Source organism: Bradysia coprophila, assembly GCF_014529535.1.
Source record: "Bradysia coprophila strain Holo2 chromosome IV unlocalized genomic scaffold, BU_Bcop_v1 contig_5, whole genome shotgun sequence".
NCBI lineage: Eukaryota > Metazoa > Arthropoda > Insecta > Diptera > Sciaridae > Bradysia > Bradysia coprophila.
In genome coordinates, this window is record NW_023503374.1 from 5,131,320 (window position 1) to 5,154,130 (window position 22,811).

General features: G+C 34.9%; 1 protein-coding gene and 1 long non-coding RNA gene across 2 annotated transcripts; both read left to right on the plus strand.

Moving 5' to 3' along the window:
- The first annotated feature begins 1,908 nt into the window (after nt 1–1,908).
- On the plus strand, nt 1,909–21,758 carry LOC119071832. The gene is made up of 4 exons (XR_005086736.1): nt 1,909–2,037; nt 17,369–17,375; nt 17,867–17,871; nt 21,736–21,758. It is a non-coding gene; the product is annotated as an uncharacterized LOC119071832 (long non-coding RNA).
- Nucleotides 13,078–14,692, plus strand: LOC119071767 (odorant receptor 94a-like). The gene is made up of 4 exons (XM_037176814.1): nt 13,078–13,831; nt 13,887–13,986; nt 14,198–14,461; nt 14,524–14,692. The coding sequence occupies exons 1-4, from the start codon at nt 13,101–13,103 to the stop codon at nt 14,566–14,568; spliced, it is 1,140 nt and encodes a 379-aa protein (XP_037032709.1). The 5' UTR covers nt 13,078–13,100; the 3' UTR covers nt 14,569–14,692.
- Nucleotides 21,759–22,811: the final 1,053 nt, after the last annotated feature.

Genomic DNA, 22,811 nt, shown 5'->3' on the forward strand with positions numbered 1-22,811 from the left:
CCGACTACATTTGAAAATGAACGAACGTCTCGAAAGCACTGTGAAAAAGCTTCGAAAGCTTCTAGTTCTGTTACTTTGTGAAAGAAGGCGGTGCTGGCACTTTGAATGTTTCGAAGACACAAAAGCATTTGAGAGTAAGAAAGTGCCAGATTTCGATTATTTAACGGACTCATTCAAGAAATAACTTACATACAGGAAGTTCTCTTCCTCAAGTGAAATGCGAAATATTTTCTGATTTGAGAGATGTTGTGGCTTGGAAATGATTCCATCCAAATCTGTTTAGCAAATGAATATAATTTGTAATTTTAGTATTTCATTCTTGTTGCGACCGTGTGCCCAACGAAAATTTAGAAAACAAAAATCTAGATTTTCAATTGTTCAACGAAATTCTTATGGAATCAACTACCACTCGACTACCACTTATACATCTTCTAAAGCAGAAAACATGTCGAATTTCATCTTTGTTTCATCGAAAGTCAAAATGAGAGGGCAACAATGTCCCAGGTAAACTAGAAATGTAGTTCAATGCAATTTACGTTATTTCGATTGGATCTTGACTTTATTAACCTCGTTGGATGTACGCATACAGGTGGTGATTCATTTTCATGCATTTTGTATATTTGCGAATTTGCATACCTTTGGGCTACGAAGAGTTATAAAGTTTTTTAGCTTCTAATAAAGATACGATTGATACCTCATGTTTGCAATGAGGATTCCACGATGCATAATTTCTAGAGATTTCGTGAAAAAATGTGAAAAAAATTTCACAGTTTTCCTATCGCGTCTCTTGGATTCGTCGTCGTCAGCGATGTCATTGTGATTAGTTATTTTCTTAACTCGGTGACGAAAAATTAAACTTTCGTTGGCTTTTTGGGGCATTCATCACTCGGTGACACAAATAACTAAAAGTTTGGCTTCCAGCGAAAGCGAAAACATACGGTAAGAAAAAACAAATTCGAAATCTCTTTCAAACGTTATTTTCTCAACATTTCCAACAACAAATCATTAAAGTGGGATGATTTCACATCTATATGTGAAATGGTAATTGAGCTGCTGAACAAATTATTAAATAAAACTAAACACACACTCATCAGGTGGAACCTAGTTGAACCCGAAAATTTTAGCTGCTGTCTAGCACGCATAAGTGTATGTGTAATCGAGCAATGTTTCAATGTGATTTCATATGGATTGTGGATTGAATAGCGTTGAAAACAGAGAAAAAAAAATCTAGGCTAAGTCTATCTGGCCTGGTGTAATAACCAGTCAATCTATTGCGTCATTTCCTAAAAACATCGCTTAGCTTTTGATCAATCGCATACAACGAAATACATCGAAAGTGGCTTTTCGGCACTGAGTTGAGCAAAATCTTTTACTTCATTTGCTGAAGCATCCATTTTTTAATATAAACAATCGCTAGCTGCAGATTAACACGTATTTCAGATGTCTTCGCTAACAGATGACTAGCTCTATTACATTTTACATTATTTGGTCACATCTTATCGATGTGGTGGGTCCATTGACAGAGATTGTTAAACAGAATTAATGTAAAACAAATCGTCATATGATAATAAAGTTTGAAAATGTCCATTTTTACATCAACAAAAACTTAAAAATTCGGATAAAAAGTTTAAGTTAATGACTTTTTGTGATTAGTTAGTCAAAAAAACCATAAAAGGTGGCGCAAGTACTACTGCGTTCAATACAAAAATAACTGTCGCGTCTGATAGTGCATGATCCTAAGTCGAAAAAGTGTCTGTTAGAGTGCCAGAATTGATAATCAGACCAATGAGAGTTGATCACGCGAGCGACACTGTCGATTCTTAGAGGGATTCTTCTGAAAAACAGACGACAGAAATTGGACGCATTTTCTACAGGAATTTTTTCGATCAAAAACCGAATCTGTACTTTTCTTACAAAAATTTCTCCAGTTACACGAGCCGTACAGGGTCGTGTGGGGTGTCGTTAGAAAGATAATTGCATGTACTTCCGTGGCAAATAAGGTCTTAATGGGTTTGAAATTCATCCACACTGAGACATGTGCAGTTGAAGTTTTCAACTGTAAAAGACTGAAAGCTTACACTTTTCTTGCAGACATTTCTCGAGGTACACGAAACGTACATAGTCGTGTGGGGTGTTTAGAAAGGTAATTGCATGTGATTTCAGGGCAAAGAGGATCTTATTGGGGTTTGCGAGCATCTACGACGAATTATGAGAAGTTGAAATGTTTAAGTGCTTATATTGAATCGTAGATGCTACCAAACTTCCGTAAGCTAACTTTCCCTGAAAGTACATGCAATTACCTTTCTAACGACACCCCACACGACCCTGTACGGCTCGTGTAATTGGAGACATTTTTGTAAGAAAAGTACAAGTTCGGTTTTTGATCACCTCACACTACAGCCTGTAAATATTTTTCATATGTAGAATGAGCACCAGCTGAGTATCACCAGCTGGATCTGCTAACACACACTTATTGTATGATAAACAATCAAAACACATTCTTAACAATGTGTTTACTTCATTCATACGTGTTATTTAGATGGCGTAGATGACGTTAATGTAGAAATGCACTGTGTGTAGGTTGTCTTTGAATTGTATACAATACAAAGTGGTTTTGTTTGTACACCAGCTGTTGATATTCAGCTGGTGCTCATTCTGCACATAAGAAACTTTTAGGAATTGTAGCCCCACAAGCTTCGAAGAATTTTTTTTTGAAATTGGTTCTGGTTTCTGGGGTTGAATACCTTACTGGGCACATATAAAAAATTCCAATAGAAAATGCGTCCGATTTCGGTCTTCTGTTTTTCAGAAGAATCCCTCTTATTTACAAAATTTTTTTGCTACTGCTAAAAAAGCAGTTTCTGCCGTAACAGTTAAACATATGCACAGCTGACTAACTTGAAATCGGACACTAGAGTTTTTTTAGTTTTTGAAGTTAGTGAATCTTTTGATTAATGCCACGAACATGAACAAATCTTTCGCTAAATGTGACCAGTTCCGAGCTGTTCCAAACTTAACAGTCAAAGTGACTACCTTAAATTATTAGCAAACGTTTTCGGATGTGAGAGAAATTAAAAATTTCGATTTCGTTTCATTAAATCTAGCAGATAAAGGAAAACCTTTTCATTATCATCATGCTGCAAAACTTATTAAAAAATTGATTTGTAATCTTGTGCTTCGGCATTGTTTGTTTTAATATACAGGGAAAAAGAAGAACGTTTGATATTAAATTATTTATTGTACATTGTTCATTCAATTCATGTTTGAAAGGCTATTTCATTATGCCCGAAGATACATAAATGCAGTCATTATGCACGTTGTATGATAATACAGCAAGCGAAAGAATGGTCTGTTATATGGTATATCGGTCCTCTATTCACAGTTGATAGCTTATGCATTTATGAATATATTGTTATTTCAATTTCAAATAACTTATTCATAATATTCATAGTCCCTTGCAAGTTTGAAACGAACAACTAAACGGCAAAAACTACTATTTCGCTGTGATGAGACGATGCCAATGTTGTTAAACAATTCTTGGTCAAAAATGAAACCATTCACATACCTATGCAACAAAGTGAATAGTCAGCCATTGCCATTAAACTATAGTGGTTTACGCGCATGCCAATATATAACCGCCGAATGTGCAATATGTATCTCCTTTGTATTATCCGGTGATGATAGTTTGGTGGATAGATTTTGATGAATGATGATAATTATTGACAGAGGTTTTTCGGAATAATTTGTGTATTTCAAAAGATCTACTCAATGCAGCCATAGTATAATAAAAGTGCTGCATTGACCTTGAAAAGTTCAAAATGTTCAGACGCGATGCTGTTTTTTTTCTTTGTTCTCTTGTTGGTTTTTTTTCTCGTTTCGTAAAGTTATTCTGCATTTAAGAACACCAAAACAGAAAGTCACTATGCCAATAAAAGTCGTGATTAACCAGTGGTGGTGTTTACTGGAGGAGAAGAATGGATGTTATTCGCAGTGAAGAAACATATTTGATTAGAGCTCGAATGCCAGAAAGAGAATTATATCAAATTTGAGTAGGAGAAGATGGCATTATCGGTGGTGGATTTCCGACTGTCAATCTTCTAGAATTTGAGAAACTGCAAGCGTATTGCAATCTCACCAAAATAACTAAATCGAGCTATCGAAGTGTTTGTGTTATCGACTTGAGGAAATAGTGCCAAACTAAACAGCCTCGATGAAGCGGGTAACAGTGGCAGAGACAGAAATATGCGACATGAGAAAATGCGACAAAGTGGATCTGTCGTAAAATTTGGATTTTTTTAGCGCAACATTTTTGAATGTTAATTTTCAAGAATTCGATTTGAATTGATTGAACACAAGAAATAATAAATATTTTCATAATTAATGCTCGCAACAGGTCAAACCTGGCCTGAAACAAGAAAGTCTAATTAAAATCATGTTGGGTTGAGGCTTTTAATTGATTGATCACAGGAATTTAATCAGAGAAAATCTCTTCACATAAACTGAATCAGAAAAAATCTCAGATCTAGAATCTAGACCGACGGGATCATATGAAATGAATCAGGTCGTTGGAGTGCTTTCCTAGGTTCATATCTCAACGTAACAATTTCTTTGGATCTATTCACATAAAACCAATTTTAATGTTTATGAGAACGAGAACATTGGCCATGGAATTTTTCGTTTTTGAAAACATTGAACACCGATTTTATTATTTATGAGAACACTGTCACGGGTGGCACATTATTAATCAATTATTAATATAATAAAATCATAATTTTGCACACTTTTTCACACACAAAACGAAAAATCATCACAATCAACCACATCGAAACAAAAAAATCTAATTTAGAATTTTCACAACTGTCACTTTTTCGTTGAACCACTTTGTCGCAATATGACGCAACGACAAAACGACTCTGCCACTGTTACCCGCTTCATCGAGGCTGTTTATGCCAAACGCCTAGAAGGAAATGCGAATAGAATAGAAAACATTTTCAGTGAAAGAAAAGAGGAGATCGTGGCAAGGTAAAATGTTGTCCAACGAGTTCGAGTTGTTTTTTTTTTCAAATTTCACTTCATAATAGAATTGAACACGAAAATTCGGTAGCCATTCGTCGCCTATTTTCGTTTCAAGTTCAATATGGCATTTATACAAATCTGAAACCACCTACCGAAAGAGATTCACGACATCCAGGGCATTATTTGAGAATAAGTTCTCAAATTCTCCAATATTCTCAAAATTCTCAAATATTCTCAAATATTCTCAAAATTCTCAAAAAACTCAAATATTATCAAAATCTTCGTGCTTAAATGAAATCCAATTTTTAATAGCGTTTTTCACGGACGTGCTCCGCCCAAACCCAACAAACTTTGTATTGGAATCTGTAATCACGATGGCCCTTAACAAAAATAAAGTTTTTCTGAAGGTTACTCAAAAAATGACTTCTGATTCGAGTTCTAGGACCTAAGAGGAGTTCAGAACCGCTTTGCTTAGTCTTCGGCTAGATCCTTCCCCCTAGTTGATTTGTGAAAATAGCGACCTTTCCCATACATTTTGAAGATTCTTCAGAAAGTGATGAAACAGAACAGAACTGTTGCCTACCGGCGTTGTTTTATTTTTTTTATCGATAAACGACGTTATTCTGAGCAAAAAATTGTTCTTTTAAAAATTTAATTTTTTTACAAAGCTAATTCGAGGTACCAAATTGCACCAAAAATACACCTAAAGCAGCGTTGTAGGACGTTGCAGAACAACGTCGTTTAGCGATAAAAAATAAAAAACGCCGGTAGGCAACAGTTATGTTCTGTTTCATCACTTTCTGAAGAATCTTGAAAATGCATGGGGAATGTCGTTTATTTCACAAGTCGACTATGCGGAAGGATCTAGTAAAAGATTGCTCAAAGCGGTTTTGAACTCCTTTTAGGTCCTAGCACCTAAACTTTATTTTTGTTAAGGGACACCGTGGTAATTAGAAAATAGTTATTTATCTACCCGAGGCGAAGCCGAGGTCGACAATACGTCGTGTGCGAAAAAATACCGGCATACCCATCGTGGTAGATACAACGTTTTTCGCAATTTCGGGCCATAATCACCTTTCCAATGCAAAACATGTCCTACATTTTGTTCCAAAATTCTTTTGTATACAGAAATTCATTTGAACGATCAAGAAGGCTGCATTATAATACACATTGCAATGTGATGTAAAGAGACGCGTTGAATGAAATCGAGTAGTCAATGCTTAGTACGTTCGGTGTAATTGTGTGACTCTATAGCCGAATGGCTATAGTCGCTGCTTTGTGCTCAAAAACCTTTTGGTGTCGGGGGTTCGATTTCTGGTCAATGCAAGATTTTTATTTATAAAAATTTAGCCTTCGTTGAAGGTAATAGGTTCTTTAGCGTGCGAAAAAAAAGTTGATATCGCACTGCGTGCGAAAAAAAAGTTGATAAACACTTACGGAATTTTGAAAACCGACACATTTTCTGTTTTGTGGTCTACTGGCTTTTTTGTGAATTTTGCATAATTTTGCATAACAATAAAATACAGAAACTGAAAATGTGTCGGGTTTCAAAATTTCGAGCTTGTAACATTTGACTTGTCGTTTCTAAAAATAATTAAAGTTTCCTTTGAAGGGAAATAAAGCTTCTACGTCTCTGGAATTAGCAATTTACACACATACACACTCGTATTCTGCAAATCTTTCCAGATATGCAACCACGAGCATCAGAACAAGATTTACAAAAAGTCTAGAAGAAAAAAAGACAAAATTTATTGCAAGCTATATACACGCCTGCCTAACCTAAATAACATTATATCCACTCTGTGTGCAATATATGTGTGTATACAAAATACTCACTGAAAAATAACAAAGAATTCAAAAAGGAGAAATATTGTTTCGTATCATACCCGCACATTATGTATCTACATAAAATGCATGTATATATATAACGCGTCTGGATATGACGTCATATACATATTCTCTATCCGATTGAATAGTGTGTTCAACTTCTTTTTATATTTTTCATACTCATGCTTCTCAATTTGAACGTTTATTTTTTTGTGTGACTAAATACCAATTTTTTTGCAAATTTGAAGCTGTTGTTAACTCCCATTTAAGACTTACTCAGCCGAATTATGTCCAACAGAACACTGCATTTTTTGTAAATAAAAAAAAACGAGAAGAGAAAGACTAATTTCGTTACATTATTCGTTTTGCCTCTGATAGTAAAGTAAATGCACACAAAAAATCCGTTTGATGCAAGTCGAAAACTTCTTTGATATTTTATTTCAACGGAAAATTTTTACTATCTTTCCTCATTGCTCTAAGCTCATTTCCATTTTCACTTCACTGTTTGGTTGACATGAAACGAATTTCGTTTTTCTGTTATTTAGTTTTTTTCTCAAATGATATGATCAATGTCAATACATATTACTCTATCCATAGCGTATGGAATAGGTACAATGATTTCAAATTCGAGGAGCACAAACTGGGAACACCAGAGCAAGTACACAGACGGATATATATATACGGTACCTATGAAAACCGTTTTATACGAAACTTTTACAAAGTGGGTGGTAACATGGTATGTTGGGTGGTTGCTGAGTGTTGGGATTATTTGGTGTCGAAAAAAATAGTCTATGATAAGGTTATTGCCCCAACAGGTCAGACATTTTTTGTTCTTTTAAAACTCTGTGTATTTCAATAAATAATTTTGTTTTTTGATTTCTGTACAGAATTTAGCATTTTGTACTGTAGAACGATGTTGTTGAAGTTATTTACTAGAATATTTTATTCAATTTTTGATATCTTTTGTTCTAAGTTTTTGGTGAAAAGGGATTCGATGGAAACAAGTATTTCATTTGAATAGACTCCAATCAGACAAAAGAGAAATTGATTTCACTTGAGTATAGTGGTTGCATAGTGATTGGTATGAGAATGACAATCTGACGATCAATATTGTTCCTCACTGAAAAAGCTTCTGATATTCTGTTATCTGACTGAATGGAAGAAAATGAAGTAATGTTGTCAGAGTCGTGAATGGTCTGTGACATCCCAAATCAATTCAATTTTAGTGTTAATAGTTAGCACGCAAAATATTTCGTAGTTTATGATTGGCCATGTACTAGGCAATGTAGTCTGAAAGTGCAACATACACTTTAAACTGTTGTGCTAAGCCACAATTATGTATCGCATTTGAGTTTCTGCTTTTGAGCTTTCGCGAGCTTTTAGCGTCCTTTATTCCACTGAAATCTCACTCTTTTCCAATGGAAACCAAGAGAAGCCCGCAGAGCTTTATAAAGCTCTCCATAAGACACACACAATGCACATGTTATTTTGGCTTAACACGACGGCTGATTATAAAGAAGAACTGTTACACAAAGTCGATTCAGTCTTGATATGTATTTTTGAGTGTTTTTCTTCTTCCGATGTAAGTTTAAGTCTAAGAAAACAAAGCTTTGAAGTTTTGAATGGAGACTATTATCCCATAGTTGTAAGAGGAAAAAAGAACGGTCGATTGGTTGGTGAATGAATCTGTCTATCCAATATCTACCGCGAATCGACATATTTCCACTGGTACATACAGTGTGATTCAATTATCCGTTCCTGACAACGGTTCAGCGGTTCCTTGAATACTTGAGTACTTGTCTCTTCTAATCATTGAAAAAACCGAGAAGGGTCATTAAGCTCATTTTAGACTAATAGTGCACAGTCAACCAAACACTAAAACGTGTAATTTCTAAAAAAGGAACAATAGCCAAAACATCCCTATACTACAAATCGATATAATTAAAATTATATCCTGAGCTAATATTTGTTAAGTCGCTTAATATATTATTTCAATTTGAATCGCTCTTACTTGAATACAGTCACCACTCACAACCGAATGGAAACAGAAGTACATTTGAATACGCAAGATTGTACGTGTTGCCCGATTTCTGTTTCCATTTCTGAAAACAAATCCATTTTACTGATCGTTTATGTCAATAAAATATGTTGTGAGTACATTGGCTTCTCGCATAGAAGGACAAAACAAAAATACTGTCAATTCACGTATGCACTCAATATACAAATTGTTGTTGGTTATGTAAAATGGTGGCAAGAGAATTCAGAAAACTATACCACAATACGATTGTACACCAAACATATTGCATTATATACAAATAATTATTTATTATTAAGTGATATGGTGCAAAATCTACATACATTTCGCACGCATATATAAAATCGCGTTCATGTACTCATTCAAGTTCAAGTTGATTAGTTTTAAATGTTGTAGATCAAGTGTGTACTCTCGCCGAAGTACCAAGCCTCAAGGCGTAGAGAAAGGTCAATATCCGTTATGCTTTTAATTTATAGGTACATTTTATATCAGCATCCTCGAGGCTATTTTTCTGCATATATTTTTATTACAGTATTATTACCGGCTAAACTATATAAAGATTAACTTGTCTGTATATATATATAGTATATAGTATACACACATCAACTTGGCATACCTATTTTTTTCCACATTCTGTAATTGAGTATTTTTGCATAAAAAAAATATCGAAGAATTATCCGCGTAGTTTGCGCAGTTTAAAAACCAATCTTTAATTATTAAATTGAAATGAAATTAATGAGTTTCATTCGGTTAATAGAGAAGCCACTTTTCGAAGACCTAATATGCGTTTTTCCCATGTTACAAGGAAGCCACGGAGCCATGAATGATAGACAGTTTGATTCACTGGAAATCTTAGAGAACTTAATGACTTAGATGATACATATGTTAAAGAAATTCTTTTTCAGACATCCGAATACATTTTGTTTCCTTTCATTTAATATTTTATTTAAAAAAAAAAGCTAATAAAGAAGGAAAACTTTTGCAGTTCTTAGTTATAACTTACAGCTCTAAATAATTGATTAAATTGGCAACAACCATCAAACTTATAACGAGTTTATCAATTTTTCATTTGATGAACTAGAGGGTTAAACGCACATAGGCGCCGAATTTGTTACGGCTGTGAGAAGAGACGATAATAAATATTATGCACCTGTGTCCAAATGTTTGTTTTGACGAGCTGGCAGGCCCGTAGCTAGGGGGGCGCAGGTGGGAGGGGGAGGGGGTTTCGCCCTATCTGAAAAAATATGCGCCCCCTGGCAAGTTACAAATACTAAATCATAGATTCTTTAAAACAAAATCTTCAATTCAACGATCAAGAAAAATACTAAATTTGGTTATTATTATTTTTCGCTGCGCGGCCACTTTATTTTACTTTAGTTTCCATTTTTTCGTAGAGATGAGCACCTTTCAAAGGTTTAAATAAGTTTGAAATAAAGATTGTCCTAATCTCCTGTCTCCTGCTCTACTTCGCTGTGAACTGTACTTCCTGGTAAACGTATACTTAACATCGGGAAATCGGAAAATTGACGTAAAAGAGGTAATACATTTCAAAATAGACCAGGCAAAAGTAAAAAATTGAATATATTTCCGAACTTGCACTTGCACTGAGAAGAATGATCTGAAAACTAGGAACGGGAAATGATTTGTAGTGCCAAATAGATGTTTCCTAATTTGGGAGTTGTCGAGGTTTGATAATAATTTTACACAAAATTTGTTCAACGAAAGCGGTTATAGTTCCTCAATGAGCTGCATCTTTAAATTACAAATTTATTGGTTCAAGATTCCGCTTTTCTTTTATGATGCTCTTATTATAAACGGATCATTTTCATTTTAGTGATAGCGTTTATATTTTGTCATTTGTAAATTACTTAGTTTGTTTACAAGCCACAATAATTTACAATCTTTAACACACAAGTGGATTGAGGAGAGCATTAATAAGTGGCTGACCAGATTCCATACAAAAAAAAAATTGGGCCCCCCCCCCTGAAGTTTTGGTCTGGCTACGGCTCCGCGAGTTGGTGATTGTGATCCTAAGCCGAAGGCGCGGATCAGAATTTAACTCGTCAAAATGAACATTTGGACATAGATGAATATAATTTAGTACTGTTAGTCGTTAGTTAGAACCATCGAACACAACACATTTTTGGGCTATTTATGCATTTTGGGCCGATTTAAGAAGGAACAGTCACACGCCATGAAAACACTATCAAAATAATCATATGACGTACAAGACTGTTTTTCCGTTTAAATCAATTCCAAAAATTAGGCGCAATTACATTTAATGTGGAAGTAATTGTAGTCGTCAAATAAGTAGATTGTGCTAGGAACCCTTATTTAATAAATATATCCTCAATATACGAGTTACAGGCTCGTGTTCCATTTCGATAAACTAAAGCTCATTGGTGAAACTAATAGAGAAAAATTTACAAGATGTGGCAGCTTTGTTTGCCGACTCCTGGAATTAGCGCTATCTATAAGACAATCGTTCGATAGTTGCTACAACGTTGAAAATTGTCGGCGAAACGTTGGAAAAATTACAACATTATACCAGCCTTAGTTGAAGAAACGTTGTTATAACGACAAATCAAATAGTTTCACCTAAAATGCTAACCGGTGCTTTGCAATGATATAAATGTTAAGTTTTAGTCTAAGTTCTCTAAGGAAATTTTGATATCTTGCCTAAATGTAGGCTTGATCTATGCTCAAAAATTCATCGTATTTGGCTTACGTCATACAAGTCAAGAAAACCGAAGACTAGTTATTATAACTTGCCTTGGGGTACTCGTCAAAGTATTTGCTTCTCTTTCAACGTGGTACGTTGAGAGCGAGAGGACAGAAGACCAGTTTATTTTAACTTGCCTTGGGGTACTTGTTAAAATATCTTCTTCTCTTTCATCATAACACTCTATACCACTGTGATATAATCGCTAGAAAAATTCCATGTGGAATAAATTGTGTGACACTAGTATGAAACCCAGATCATTTTGGTGGAAGGCTAGTACCTATCCACAGAGCCATCACGATCATGAGCCAGTGGTTGGGTTCAAAACTCAACACTGAACCGTTTCACTAAGATTGTGATGTTTTCATTCAAAAACACAAAAGAAGGCAAGAAATGTAGTTTAGAAGTCACACTAAAGGTGGACTTACAGACATCCGTTGTTATTCCGTTTTGCCTCAGTGTACGGAGCTCTATTGTGCTCTATTGTATGAAATGCCAACTGTCATGTGCACGGAGCCAAAACGGAATAACAATGGACAACTGTGAATTCAGACTAAGCCTTTGGTCAAGGCATGTTAATGCTTTGTTCGCGTAAAAAATCCCACTTTCATATCTACGATGTTATTGCTGTGCCTCTTCGTTTTTCTCATTTCATATGCTAGTTCAAATGGCAAACGAGAGAAATCAAAGAAAACAAGAAGAACACGTTACATACGAAAAAGGGATTTTTTACGTATGCAAAACAGTGGACAACAAAACTGCAGAAATCAAGCGTAGAATTGGTCTTGGATGGGCAGCTTTTGGAAAACTCAGCCTGATTTTCAAAAGCAAAATGAATAATTGTCTAAGACGGAAAGTGTTCGATAGGAGTTTCCTTTCAGTGTTAACATATGGAGCAGAAACGTGAACATTAACCAAAGCATCTGAAAATAGGTTGAGAGTGGCACAAAGAGCCATGGAACGAAGTATGCTTGGAATTACTCTCCGAGACAAAATGACAAATCAATGGATTCGCCAACAAACAAAAGTCGTTGATGTCATGGGAAGAATTGCGTCTCTAAAGTGGAGTTGGGCAGGACATATTGCAGGAAGTTGGGCCAAAGCCATCATGGACTGGAGTTGAGACCCCCCACAACAAGACCTGTGGGAAGACCACCAGAGAGATGGACAAACACAAACTGGCAACAAGTGGCAATGGATCGTACAACATGGAAAAATTTAGGGGAGGCCTACATCCAGCAGTGGATACAAACAGGCTAAAGAAGAAAACAGTGGTATGATCTCAAAACAAATCAACTGAAATGTGACGCTTACTCCTACCATTATTTACATCGCCACTGGGCATAAATGCTCGTGTTCTCTATTTGAAATATGTAATTTGTAGAATGAATTAAAAGAAATGCTTTTTTCATCAAATGACGTACTTTCTATTGAAAAGTTTTCAACATAGAGCTTCAGTGTGTCATTATCTGTTCAGTACGGCAAGCACAACGTTCAACGATGCATATCATAAGAATTCATAAAGTGATTGGTCGTTTTATTTGGCTCTTACATCTTGTTGGTGTTTGGAACTATGGAGATAAGCCAGTTAAAGAACATATAATCAAACTGATCTATTGCATGTACTATGTCCTTTTTGTCGTTGCATTGACGTTAGGAGCTGTTTCGAGTAAAACTAAAGACGAGGCTATATTTACAGCGGAAATAGCAATCAAGGTTGCGGTTTTGACGGTTAAATTTTTTGTTTTAATTTGGCAACAGAAGCAAATTCAGATAATGATCAATCGAATCGGTGTCCTTTCGATACGCCATGATGAAAGCTTCACGTTTTGTAATGAACAATTGGATAGATTTATGAAATGGGCGGTTGTGTTCTTAATTAGCATGTTAATAACTTCTGTTTTTGCTGGTGTCATTTCACCATTCCTTGGAGATTTGATGTTCAAAATTGCATTTCCTTGGGATTATAAAAACAATGAACTTGCATTCTTCAGCGCAAATGTTTTTGTTGCCTCCGAAGTGTTTCTAACCAACTGGCCAATCATGTTTTCAGTCATAATTTGGTATTTGATGTTTTCATGTGGCTTAAGATATGAAGTTCTAGCAGTAGATCTGAGAAACATGGGACGAATCGTCGAACAAGAGAAGGCAAACATGTCGGATAAGGAAATGCAAAGGATTTTTTATCAAGACCTAAAAATGGCGATTGTCTCTCACAAACAGTTACGGAGGTATAGCCATGTCAGATGTCGTTAACGACGTGTTGCAAAATAATTTTCTTTTAAGAACAATTGACGAATTTGGATCCTTTTCTGCGAATTTATTTTTTCTTCAATTCTGCATCAGTGGTATTTGCATCTGTACATCAACTTATTGCCTGGCAATCGTATAAGTCAAATCGATTCTAACATGAGCCTGTCTTTGCACAAGAAATCAGTTTTTTGTTGTCTACACTGATTCAAATCTCACGAATTAAAAAAATAATAATATTTTTCGATGAAATTCGAGATAATTCTTATTCAAAAAGCAAATTTCTCGCGAAAATTGGCTCTTATTATTGCTACCTAATTGCCATTTACATTCCGCTTATTTTCTAGAATATCAGCGACAATATGGTGGAACGCTTCGTTTACATTTACTCGTTTCTTTACAACATTTCCGAATTGTTTATGATCACGTACCTTGGGAACAACATCAAACTGTCAAGCGATCGACTCTTATACAGTTTATTTGAATCGCAATGGACGGATCAGCCACTATCAACCAACAAGTGCGTCATCATTTTTGGTGAATATTTGAAACAACCGCATGTGCTGTTGATTGGTAAATTGTATCCATTAACATTGGAAACATTTAATAAGGTACATTCGACATTTGAATTGTTTTTGAACTTTTTCTTCTCACGTAGACCTTGTTGTTACAGATTCTAAATTCAGCTTACAGCATGTTCAATATTTTAAACGAGTAGATGTGCAGGCTGTTCATTATATAGTTACAATTAGATTGTTCGATAGGATTTGTCGCAAATACTCTTGCAAAAACTTGCAATCTCACTACTTGTTAAACCTCTCACTTATAAGAAACAATGATTCAAAATATCAACAAAATTGATTTGATATAGTGTTAAAGGAGCGAGAAAACAGGGGAAAACCAGTTTACTTAACTGGGCGCACGGTGAGGCTTAAAATTTTTAAATAAACGTGTAAGTTAACATCCAGGTTTTTTTCATAAGTGAGTTGGGGGAGGGAAGTGCTGTTCAAGTAAACAAGTTTTAGCAAAATCCCCTTAGCTGTTACTGTGAACCAGCACCAGCGTCAGCCAGGGCTTGTGAAACAGTGAGGACTTAAGATTTACATTGGAATTGGTAGAGGGACAAATTCTAAGATTTACAGTGTAAAAATTATGGCTCTCGATAATTTCTTCATCGAGCAATAGTAGCTAAAAGTAAAAATTTCACCATTTTAAAAGACTGATATCTCCTTTACAAAGCAACCGGGGAAGCCTTTGAATGATGATCCCAGACAAGTTTTGCGAACACTTTTGAACAGCAAAAAAATTTTTTTTGAATCGAAGTTTTCTGTTACATTTTCAGAAATTGCACTTTTAGGCTACCCTCGATGAACTTTGGACGCTTCAATACCTTATTGGTATGAGTATTTTCCGTCAATGTGGTTGCTTATATGGTAGCTTAGAGTCTCATCTTTACAACGATACCAAACATGCCATACTTTATGCTTTACAAGAATTATTGATGAAAAAGTTTTGCATTGAGGTCGCTCTACTCGCAAATCTAGAGCTATCTAGAGGAATTACCTATTTTTAAGAAAAACAAACACTTTAAATGTTTGATAGATATAAGAAAGACATTTATTTGTAATGTCGTCTTGAAAATAGGTAATTACTCTAGATAGCTCTAGATTTGCGAGTAGAGCGACCTCAATACAAAACTTTTTCGTCAATAATTCTTGTAAAGCATAAAGTATGGCATATTTGGTATCGTTGTAAAGCTGAGACCCCAGGCTACCATATAAGCAACCAAATTGACGGGAAATACTCTTACCAGTAAGGTATTGAAGCGTCCAAAGTTCATCGAGGGTAGCCTAAAAGAGCAATTTCTGAAAATGTAGCAGAAAACTTCGATTCAAAAATAATTTTTTTGCTGTTCAAAAGGGTTCGCAAAACTTTTCTGGGATCATCATTCAAAGGCTTCCCCGGTTGCTTTGTAAAGGAGATATCAGTCTTTTAAAATGGTGAAATTTTTACTTTTAGCTACTATTGCTCGATGAAGAAATTATCGAGAGCCATAATTTTTACACTGTAAATCTTAGAATTTGTCCCTCTACCAATTCCAATGTAAATCTTAAGTCCTCACTGTTTCACAAGCCCTGGCTGACGCTGGTGCTGGTTCTCAGGAACAGCTAAGGGGATTTTGCTAAAACTTGTTTACTTGAACAGCACTTCCCTCCCCCAACTCACTTATGAAAAAAACCTGGATGTTAACTTACACGTTTATTTAAAAATGTTAAGCCTCACCGTGGGGCTCGATGTCAAAATTTGTTAATTAATTTAACTGAGCTCGATGGGTGAAGACTCTTTTTGACATTTTTAACACTCTATAACCGAATATGTCACACAAAAGAGAGGAGATGGATGGATATCGAGCAAGTGTGACGCCCATAAATTTTTTTGACATTAGAGCGGTGAAAAACATCGATTCTTGCGGGACTATGTGCACATGGTGACCTCGGACCTTGGCCCGATGTTCTGACATATTTGAAATCTAATTAAATTGGAAAAATTGGAAAAATTGCAATAATTACTACTACACCGAACAATAGACACCTTTGTTACAATAATTAAATATATTTACAATCCTATCAAACGAACCGTATTTCAATTGAACAAAATCTACCTGATACAAATGGCTAATTCTTTACCCAGAGGAAAGACATAACCGCCGACCTGGAACACAAACACTCAAATTGGTGTCAACCTTTCACATTTTGCTTGATCACAATAAATGGCTAGTTAGTCCAGGCACTTGTGTCAGAAAAATGGATCCGTTCGCCAAAAATGCACTGAAAAAGTCGATTTTCGAAAAAGAAACTTTGTTCCACAGCTTTTCATTTCCAAGCATATATGATAACTGAAAAGCTCGAAACACGTATAGCGAGTGCATAGACACAAGAAACCCAACTAAGTCGTCTGTTATCGACTGCTAGAGTAAACAGTGAACTCTGGCTAGTGTACTTTGATAAAGGGAAGTGAATGATAAAAATATTGAAGTAATAGATTTTGTATAAAATCAATGCACTTCAAGTACTATGTAAAACTCGGCGGTGTATCGAAAAAAAATTCATACAAAATAGTAATCTACAATAGGCAGCTGTCATTAGAAGCACTTTTGCTTGAAGTGCGTTGATCAAATCCTAGATTCACAAAGTTATTTACGTATTATACAAATGAGGTAACAGAGGATGTTACACATAGCTATAGCTTCTAAAAGGATAAAAATATGTTATAAATTGATTGCGACTTTCACTTATAGATTGATGTAGAAAAACTTGTGATTTGTATGTTGCCTCCTGAGTTGATGTGCTGCACAGAGAACTATTTTATAAACACACATCAAACCGAAATTCAATTAAAAAAGGAAAAACCTTAGTGACGCCGTTTCCATTTACAATGGTTATAGAGACAGAATATATTTGAATTTTTATTATGTGTCTTTCCGTCAACTGTTAAAAAAAATAAAAGAAAAAAAACAGTGAAACAGTACTACGAAAAGCTCTCCTTTATGCCATTACAATTTATTATTTTTATGATTTATAGCAGTTGGTTTCGTTCTACTTTTTGTATACACACAACAGCGACGCGCCCTCCGAACGTGATACGTTCTAAATAGCAAAAGACTTTTTTATTTCAATTGCTTTAATATTACGTCTCAAGAAAACGTCACATGCATGCGCTAAGTAGACCCATACGATGTATGCGTCTCTGATTCTTGTCATCCTTTTTGTGATCTGGTGAATTAGGGTCGCTTAATGTGAAAATTTATGATAATCTTTGTATTGCACAGTAGTTACACTTTAGAGTAGTGAGCAATCATGTGGGAAGATGAGAAACGTCTCCCTTTCCAAAGTGTATTTTTACAAAACAACTGATACCTCAGTTGAGTAAAATGCCTCGGCGCCTCCATCAGTAAAATTTCACACAAGTACGATTTTCATCATTTGTCCCATTGTTGAGTAACGTACTATAATAAGTACAAGTTAAACGTAATAATCAAAGCATTACTCACTGAGTAATACTCACATGTCAAGGGTAAACTAGGACGAGAATATCCATATAACTTTGTAGGGCTGGAACATGAACAAACCGTTAATAATAAGTGATTTTGATTTAGATTGATGTAACAGTACCAACGTTTCTGTGGCAGATGTAACGGAAATTTTTGGAATTCATTTAAATGTTCAGGATGATTGCTGCCCTAGTAGTTAATTTTATAGTATTCCCTGCTTTCCGATATTGAATTCGAATTCTTTTATAATGTGACCAGCAGTTAATGCAAGTAGCATCGTGAGTTCGTTAGCATATTTCGCCCATAGTAAAGTGGACGTGATCTATTACTTCATCGGAATTAAGTACCAAGTTGTTTGTATTGTTGTATTGTCCGATAAAGATTCCGTTGAGACAATTCACGCCGTAAGTGCGGTTGAAATTCAAAATGGAACGTGCGGAGGTCTTTCTAACGTAGCATCATTTTCATACAATGAAGCGTTGAAATGTACTTTTCTGTTCACTTTTTCATCGAATCGTTCACTTAAAATTCAAATTTTAGGCACACTTACGGCGTGAATTATATAAAATTTCGATTTGTGTTCAGTATTAATCGAATAGACATTGCATACGCTAAAAAAAATTACTTTTTATCACATTTTCGTTTTCAACAGATTCTACATAATTTCTAGATCCACAGATTTGACAGTATTGATATTGAATGGTTTTTTGTTTTTTGATTTGTATCGCAGTAAACTTGGCGTTACATGTGTGCGACAAAAATTTCGACTGGGAAAAAATTCAAATATTTCATTCAATATAACAGCTGTCAGAATGTTTGGGACAAGAAATATCAGATCCTACATAAAACAAAAATGTTATAATTCGTAATTTTTGATAGCTAAAGTGGCGCTAGCGATGCGATTGTAGTTAATAGTTCAGAAACAAGAAAGAGAAGAACAGCTACTAGTTAATCGTTGTCTTCTACAGGATCTGCGTCAACGTATCCGTTTTAACGGCACATGCCGACTGTGCGAAAGTATTTGGTGTAATTCTAATCTCACTCCAATACAGTGGACATCGACTGTAAATACCATTTTACTGTTCTGGTAGCATAAATAATTACTGTTGTGTGGAACAACCTTTTCAGAGAGAACTAAATTGACGAGATTTATTTCGATCAGGTCCTTAACAACGGTTTACACAATATTTCTTTCGTGATGTATCGTTGAACTATTCCACGTAAAAATATGTTTGCCTCTGTCGTGAGGACATTATGTCAATATTTGCGAGTTACGCTCTTTTCAATTTACTTGAAAAACATTTTAAAAATACATATCCATCATACGTGAACGGTCGTATTGTTCGGGTTTTATTCGAATAAAATTGCTACATTGACTACGTAATGTATGATGTGTATACTATCAATGAGAAAAAGATGATAATGTATATAAGTAAGTATATTCAGTATACGCTGGATGAATGGAATAATAACAGTCCAGGAAATTGAAAAATAACACTCGCGCTCCATTGAAAATGTTCAAGAAAAACAAAAAAATGTTTTTTTAAGCAGCGGATCAAAAAAAATAAACACAGAAAATGTATTAAAAACATATGGAAACGTTACCTTTTTCCGAGTCTGCAATCTCTCGTTTACATCGAAATAAAAAAGGGAACTCCGTATTTTACATTATGCTCTGGTGTTCCTGAATCCAGAATTGAAAACTAAAATATTTTGCTAAATCTTCAGAACGTTCGCTTATAAAATGTAAAATAAATGTGAAATGTAAAATTCTATATCAACGATCCCAATCAAATATTTCCTCTTCTTTTACATATAGAAAGAGAATTCCAACTTGCGAATTTCTTTTCGTAAATAAAAATAGAAATTTGAGTATAACAAAGGAGTTCAAATTTTAATTGATTTCGTTAAACAATGTATATTTCTGATGATTTCGCTTTGCACTGTGTGGCAGAATAATGATGTTACATGGGAGAGTTAAGATGCAATAATTTATTAGATAACATTGATCATTAAACGAAAATACTTTAAGATTATGTGTGGAATTTCATCTCGTTATGCAACACTAGTATGTTTTACCACATTTCTTCGGTTCGTAAGTTTTAATTAAACTTTGCAGAGAAAAAAACGTGATTTGCAGTTTTGAATTATCACAAATTAGATAACAAATTGTTCAATTTCTAGGACACCTCGGTTGGCCTGTAGGGGTGCTACAATTTCTTATTGTTCTAGTTTCCTGTCAAATAACTCCACTCTGGTACATATCCACGAAATGCCGTCGCTGTGAAGTTAGTTTACAAAAAAATAGAGCGTTAACATTAGCAATTTGTGAATGAAAGTACGTTCTTTAGAAATAGAATTACAATTATACAAAAATCATTTAAACTTTAGTTTCCAAACAACATTTTCCTATAAACTGTTTAAGTTCGGGAAATATACTAGATCACCCGTAAGAGCTTTGACTTTGCATACAAAAATGTTGCGAAAGCAAACGCATCACATACTGTTATAACGGGGAAGTGTGTTGAAATGGAAATTTAATGTGAACCTGCGGGAACTCTCAAACGGTTACACAAAAGAATTTCTCCTCCATTTGATGATTCCCGAAAGTTGGAACAAAAGAAGATTTCCCCGTCATAACAGTCAAAGCAACAGTAGTCAAAGTCTCACAGGTAATCTAGTAAGCACTTTACAATTTCCTAGGAAATACATACGATCTTCATCGAAATGAGTTTAACGTTTTTACTCACTGGGCGTACATTCTCGTAGTTTTCGTAACTTGAAAGTTCTTAAGAGATTTAATACACGCAACTGTCAAGTTACGAATATTTGAAGTTATGAAAATAGGAGAATTGCCGCCACCCTAGACTTCGTCGTACTTTTTTTTCGTATAATATGAAAAATACTATTCGTACCACGGACCAAAAGTCCTTCTTTTAGCGTCACACGTTAAAAAAGACTTTTAGTCCTCGATACGAAATGTACTATTTTAAATTTGGTTGGACAATGTTGTATTGTTGGCTTAGGATGGAAATTATTTGAAGTCTTGTATCGCTGGGAATTCAAAGCCAACAAGTACTATTTTCAGCTAAAACAGGCCAGAATCACACCTCTTTCAACAGTTGCATACGAAATGACTTTTAGTCGCTGTCCTCCAAGGACCGTTTCTCCTTTGTTTCAGAGCTCACATAAGTAATGTTAGAATGGGCCCAACGGAGGCCCCCACGCGTGTTTCCTACTTAGGTAGAAATAGCTAACCATTAAAAAAAATGCTAGAATGAATGAATGAATAGTAATAGAAGACCCGGTCAAAAGTGAAGAGTGATGTATACCAATTTGTTGAAAATGACGACAATATATGAGTTAAAAGATATCTAAATCTACTACTTCAATACTTTTATCATAATTTTTTTTTTCTGACGCCAATTTATTTCATATTTTTTTTACATTTCAATAAAATGAAAAACACAATCTTGATCTTGCTGGCTAATAAATTATTATATATATGAGAACACTAGCCAGAACTCGATGCTTACGAGGGATTCTTCTGAAAAACAGAAGACCGAAATCGGACGCATTTTCTATTTGAATTTTTTATATGTGTCCAGTAAGGTATTCAACCCCAGAAGCCAAAACCACTTTCAAAAAAATTCTTCGAAGCTTGCGTGGCTGGAGGTCATCAAAGACCGAAGACATGCACTTTTCTTACAAAAATTTCACCAGTTACACGAGAAGGAAGGTAATTGCATGTACTTCCGGGGCAAGTAGGGTCGTATTGGGTTTAAAATTCATCCACACTGAGATATGTACAGTTGAAGTTTCATCCGAAAAAAGACTGAAAACTTACACTTTTCTTAAAGACATTTCTCGAGGTACACGAAATGTACATGGTTGTGTGGGGTGATCATTCGAAAGGTGTACTTTCAGGGCAAATAGGGTCTTATTTATTGGAAGTTCGTATATTTTCTGAGTATACTGGGCACAAAAATAAAAATTCCGATAGAAAATGCGTCCGATTTCGGTCTTCTGTTTTTCAGAAGAATTCCTCTATTCTTATCGTCGTTGTCGATAGCAGATGGGTAGTGTAGTGTAAACAGTATATAAATATTGCTGTTCCTAGGCGTGAGCAAGGCGAAAAACCAGATCCCACCTCGAATTCAGGTTTTATCTACCTTACCAATCCTAGGTCGGATTAAAAAAAAAGGTCTGATAGTCTCGGTGTCTCTTGTACCTGCTCTTGGATATAGCTTCGAATTTTTCTTGGCAAAACAAAAGTCAAACAAGTACTTAATGCATTCATCGTTCAGTTTTTAAACAATTAATGGACAAGATCATAAAATGAATTTCCGTGTAGCTAAATTTCGAAAAAAAAAATACCACGCGTACGGTGATACACCTTGAATATGAAAATCTTTGGCTGCATTTTGCATTTACAAACTCCGACTTGTATTCAAATAAGCCACAAAAATTATACTGGCAAAATGCAGAAATCAAACTGGTATTTTTTCTGCAAAAGAAAGGATTAAATGATTTATACCATTATACTATGTATCACACAACCTCCAAATTGAATCAAGATCAAGCTGGTGAAAGGAAACCTGAATAAATTGTAATTTTAATATCATTTGAAATTGTTCTACAATCAACCATATTATACACATATTTATAATCACACAAAAAAGAGCCAATGCATTGCTTATTCAATTTGTAATGTTTGTGGAAATGTAAATTGACTCAATATTGCTGAGATGATACATTCGGGTTTTTATTTTCTTTCCTTCTTTCGAATCTATTTATAAATAATCGTGTGTGTACGAGTACGTACAATTTAATTTATCTGAGTGATTTAAGTAGATAAAAAAAACCAAATCAAATCAAAGTGTATTTTGTAAATGGAAATTCTGTAGTCT

Bases quoted from the DNA above. Each gene is read 5' to 3' on its own strand.
- LOC119071767 (XM_037176814.1), top strand. From the start codon at position 13,101: ATGCATATCATAAGAATTCATAAAGTGATTGGTCGTTTTATTTGGCTC. The intron at 13,987-14,197 runs GTATAAGTCAAA...CTTATTTTCTAG, and splicing joins CAACTTATTGCCTGGCAATC to AATATCAGCGACAATATGGT. The intron at 14,462-14,523 runs GTACATTCGACA...TTGTTGTTACAG, and splicing joins CATTGGAAACATTTAATAAG to ATTCTAAATTCAGCTTACAG.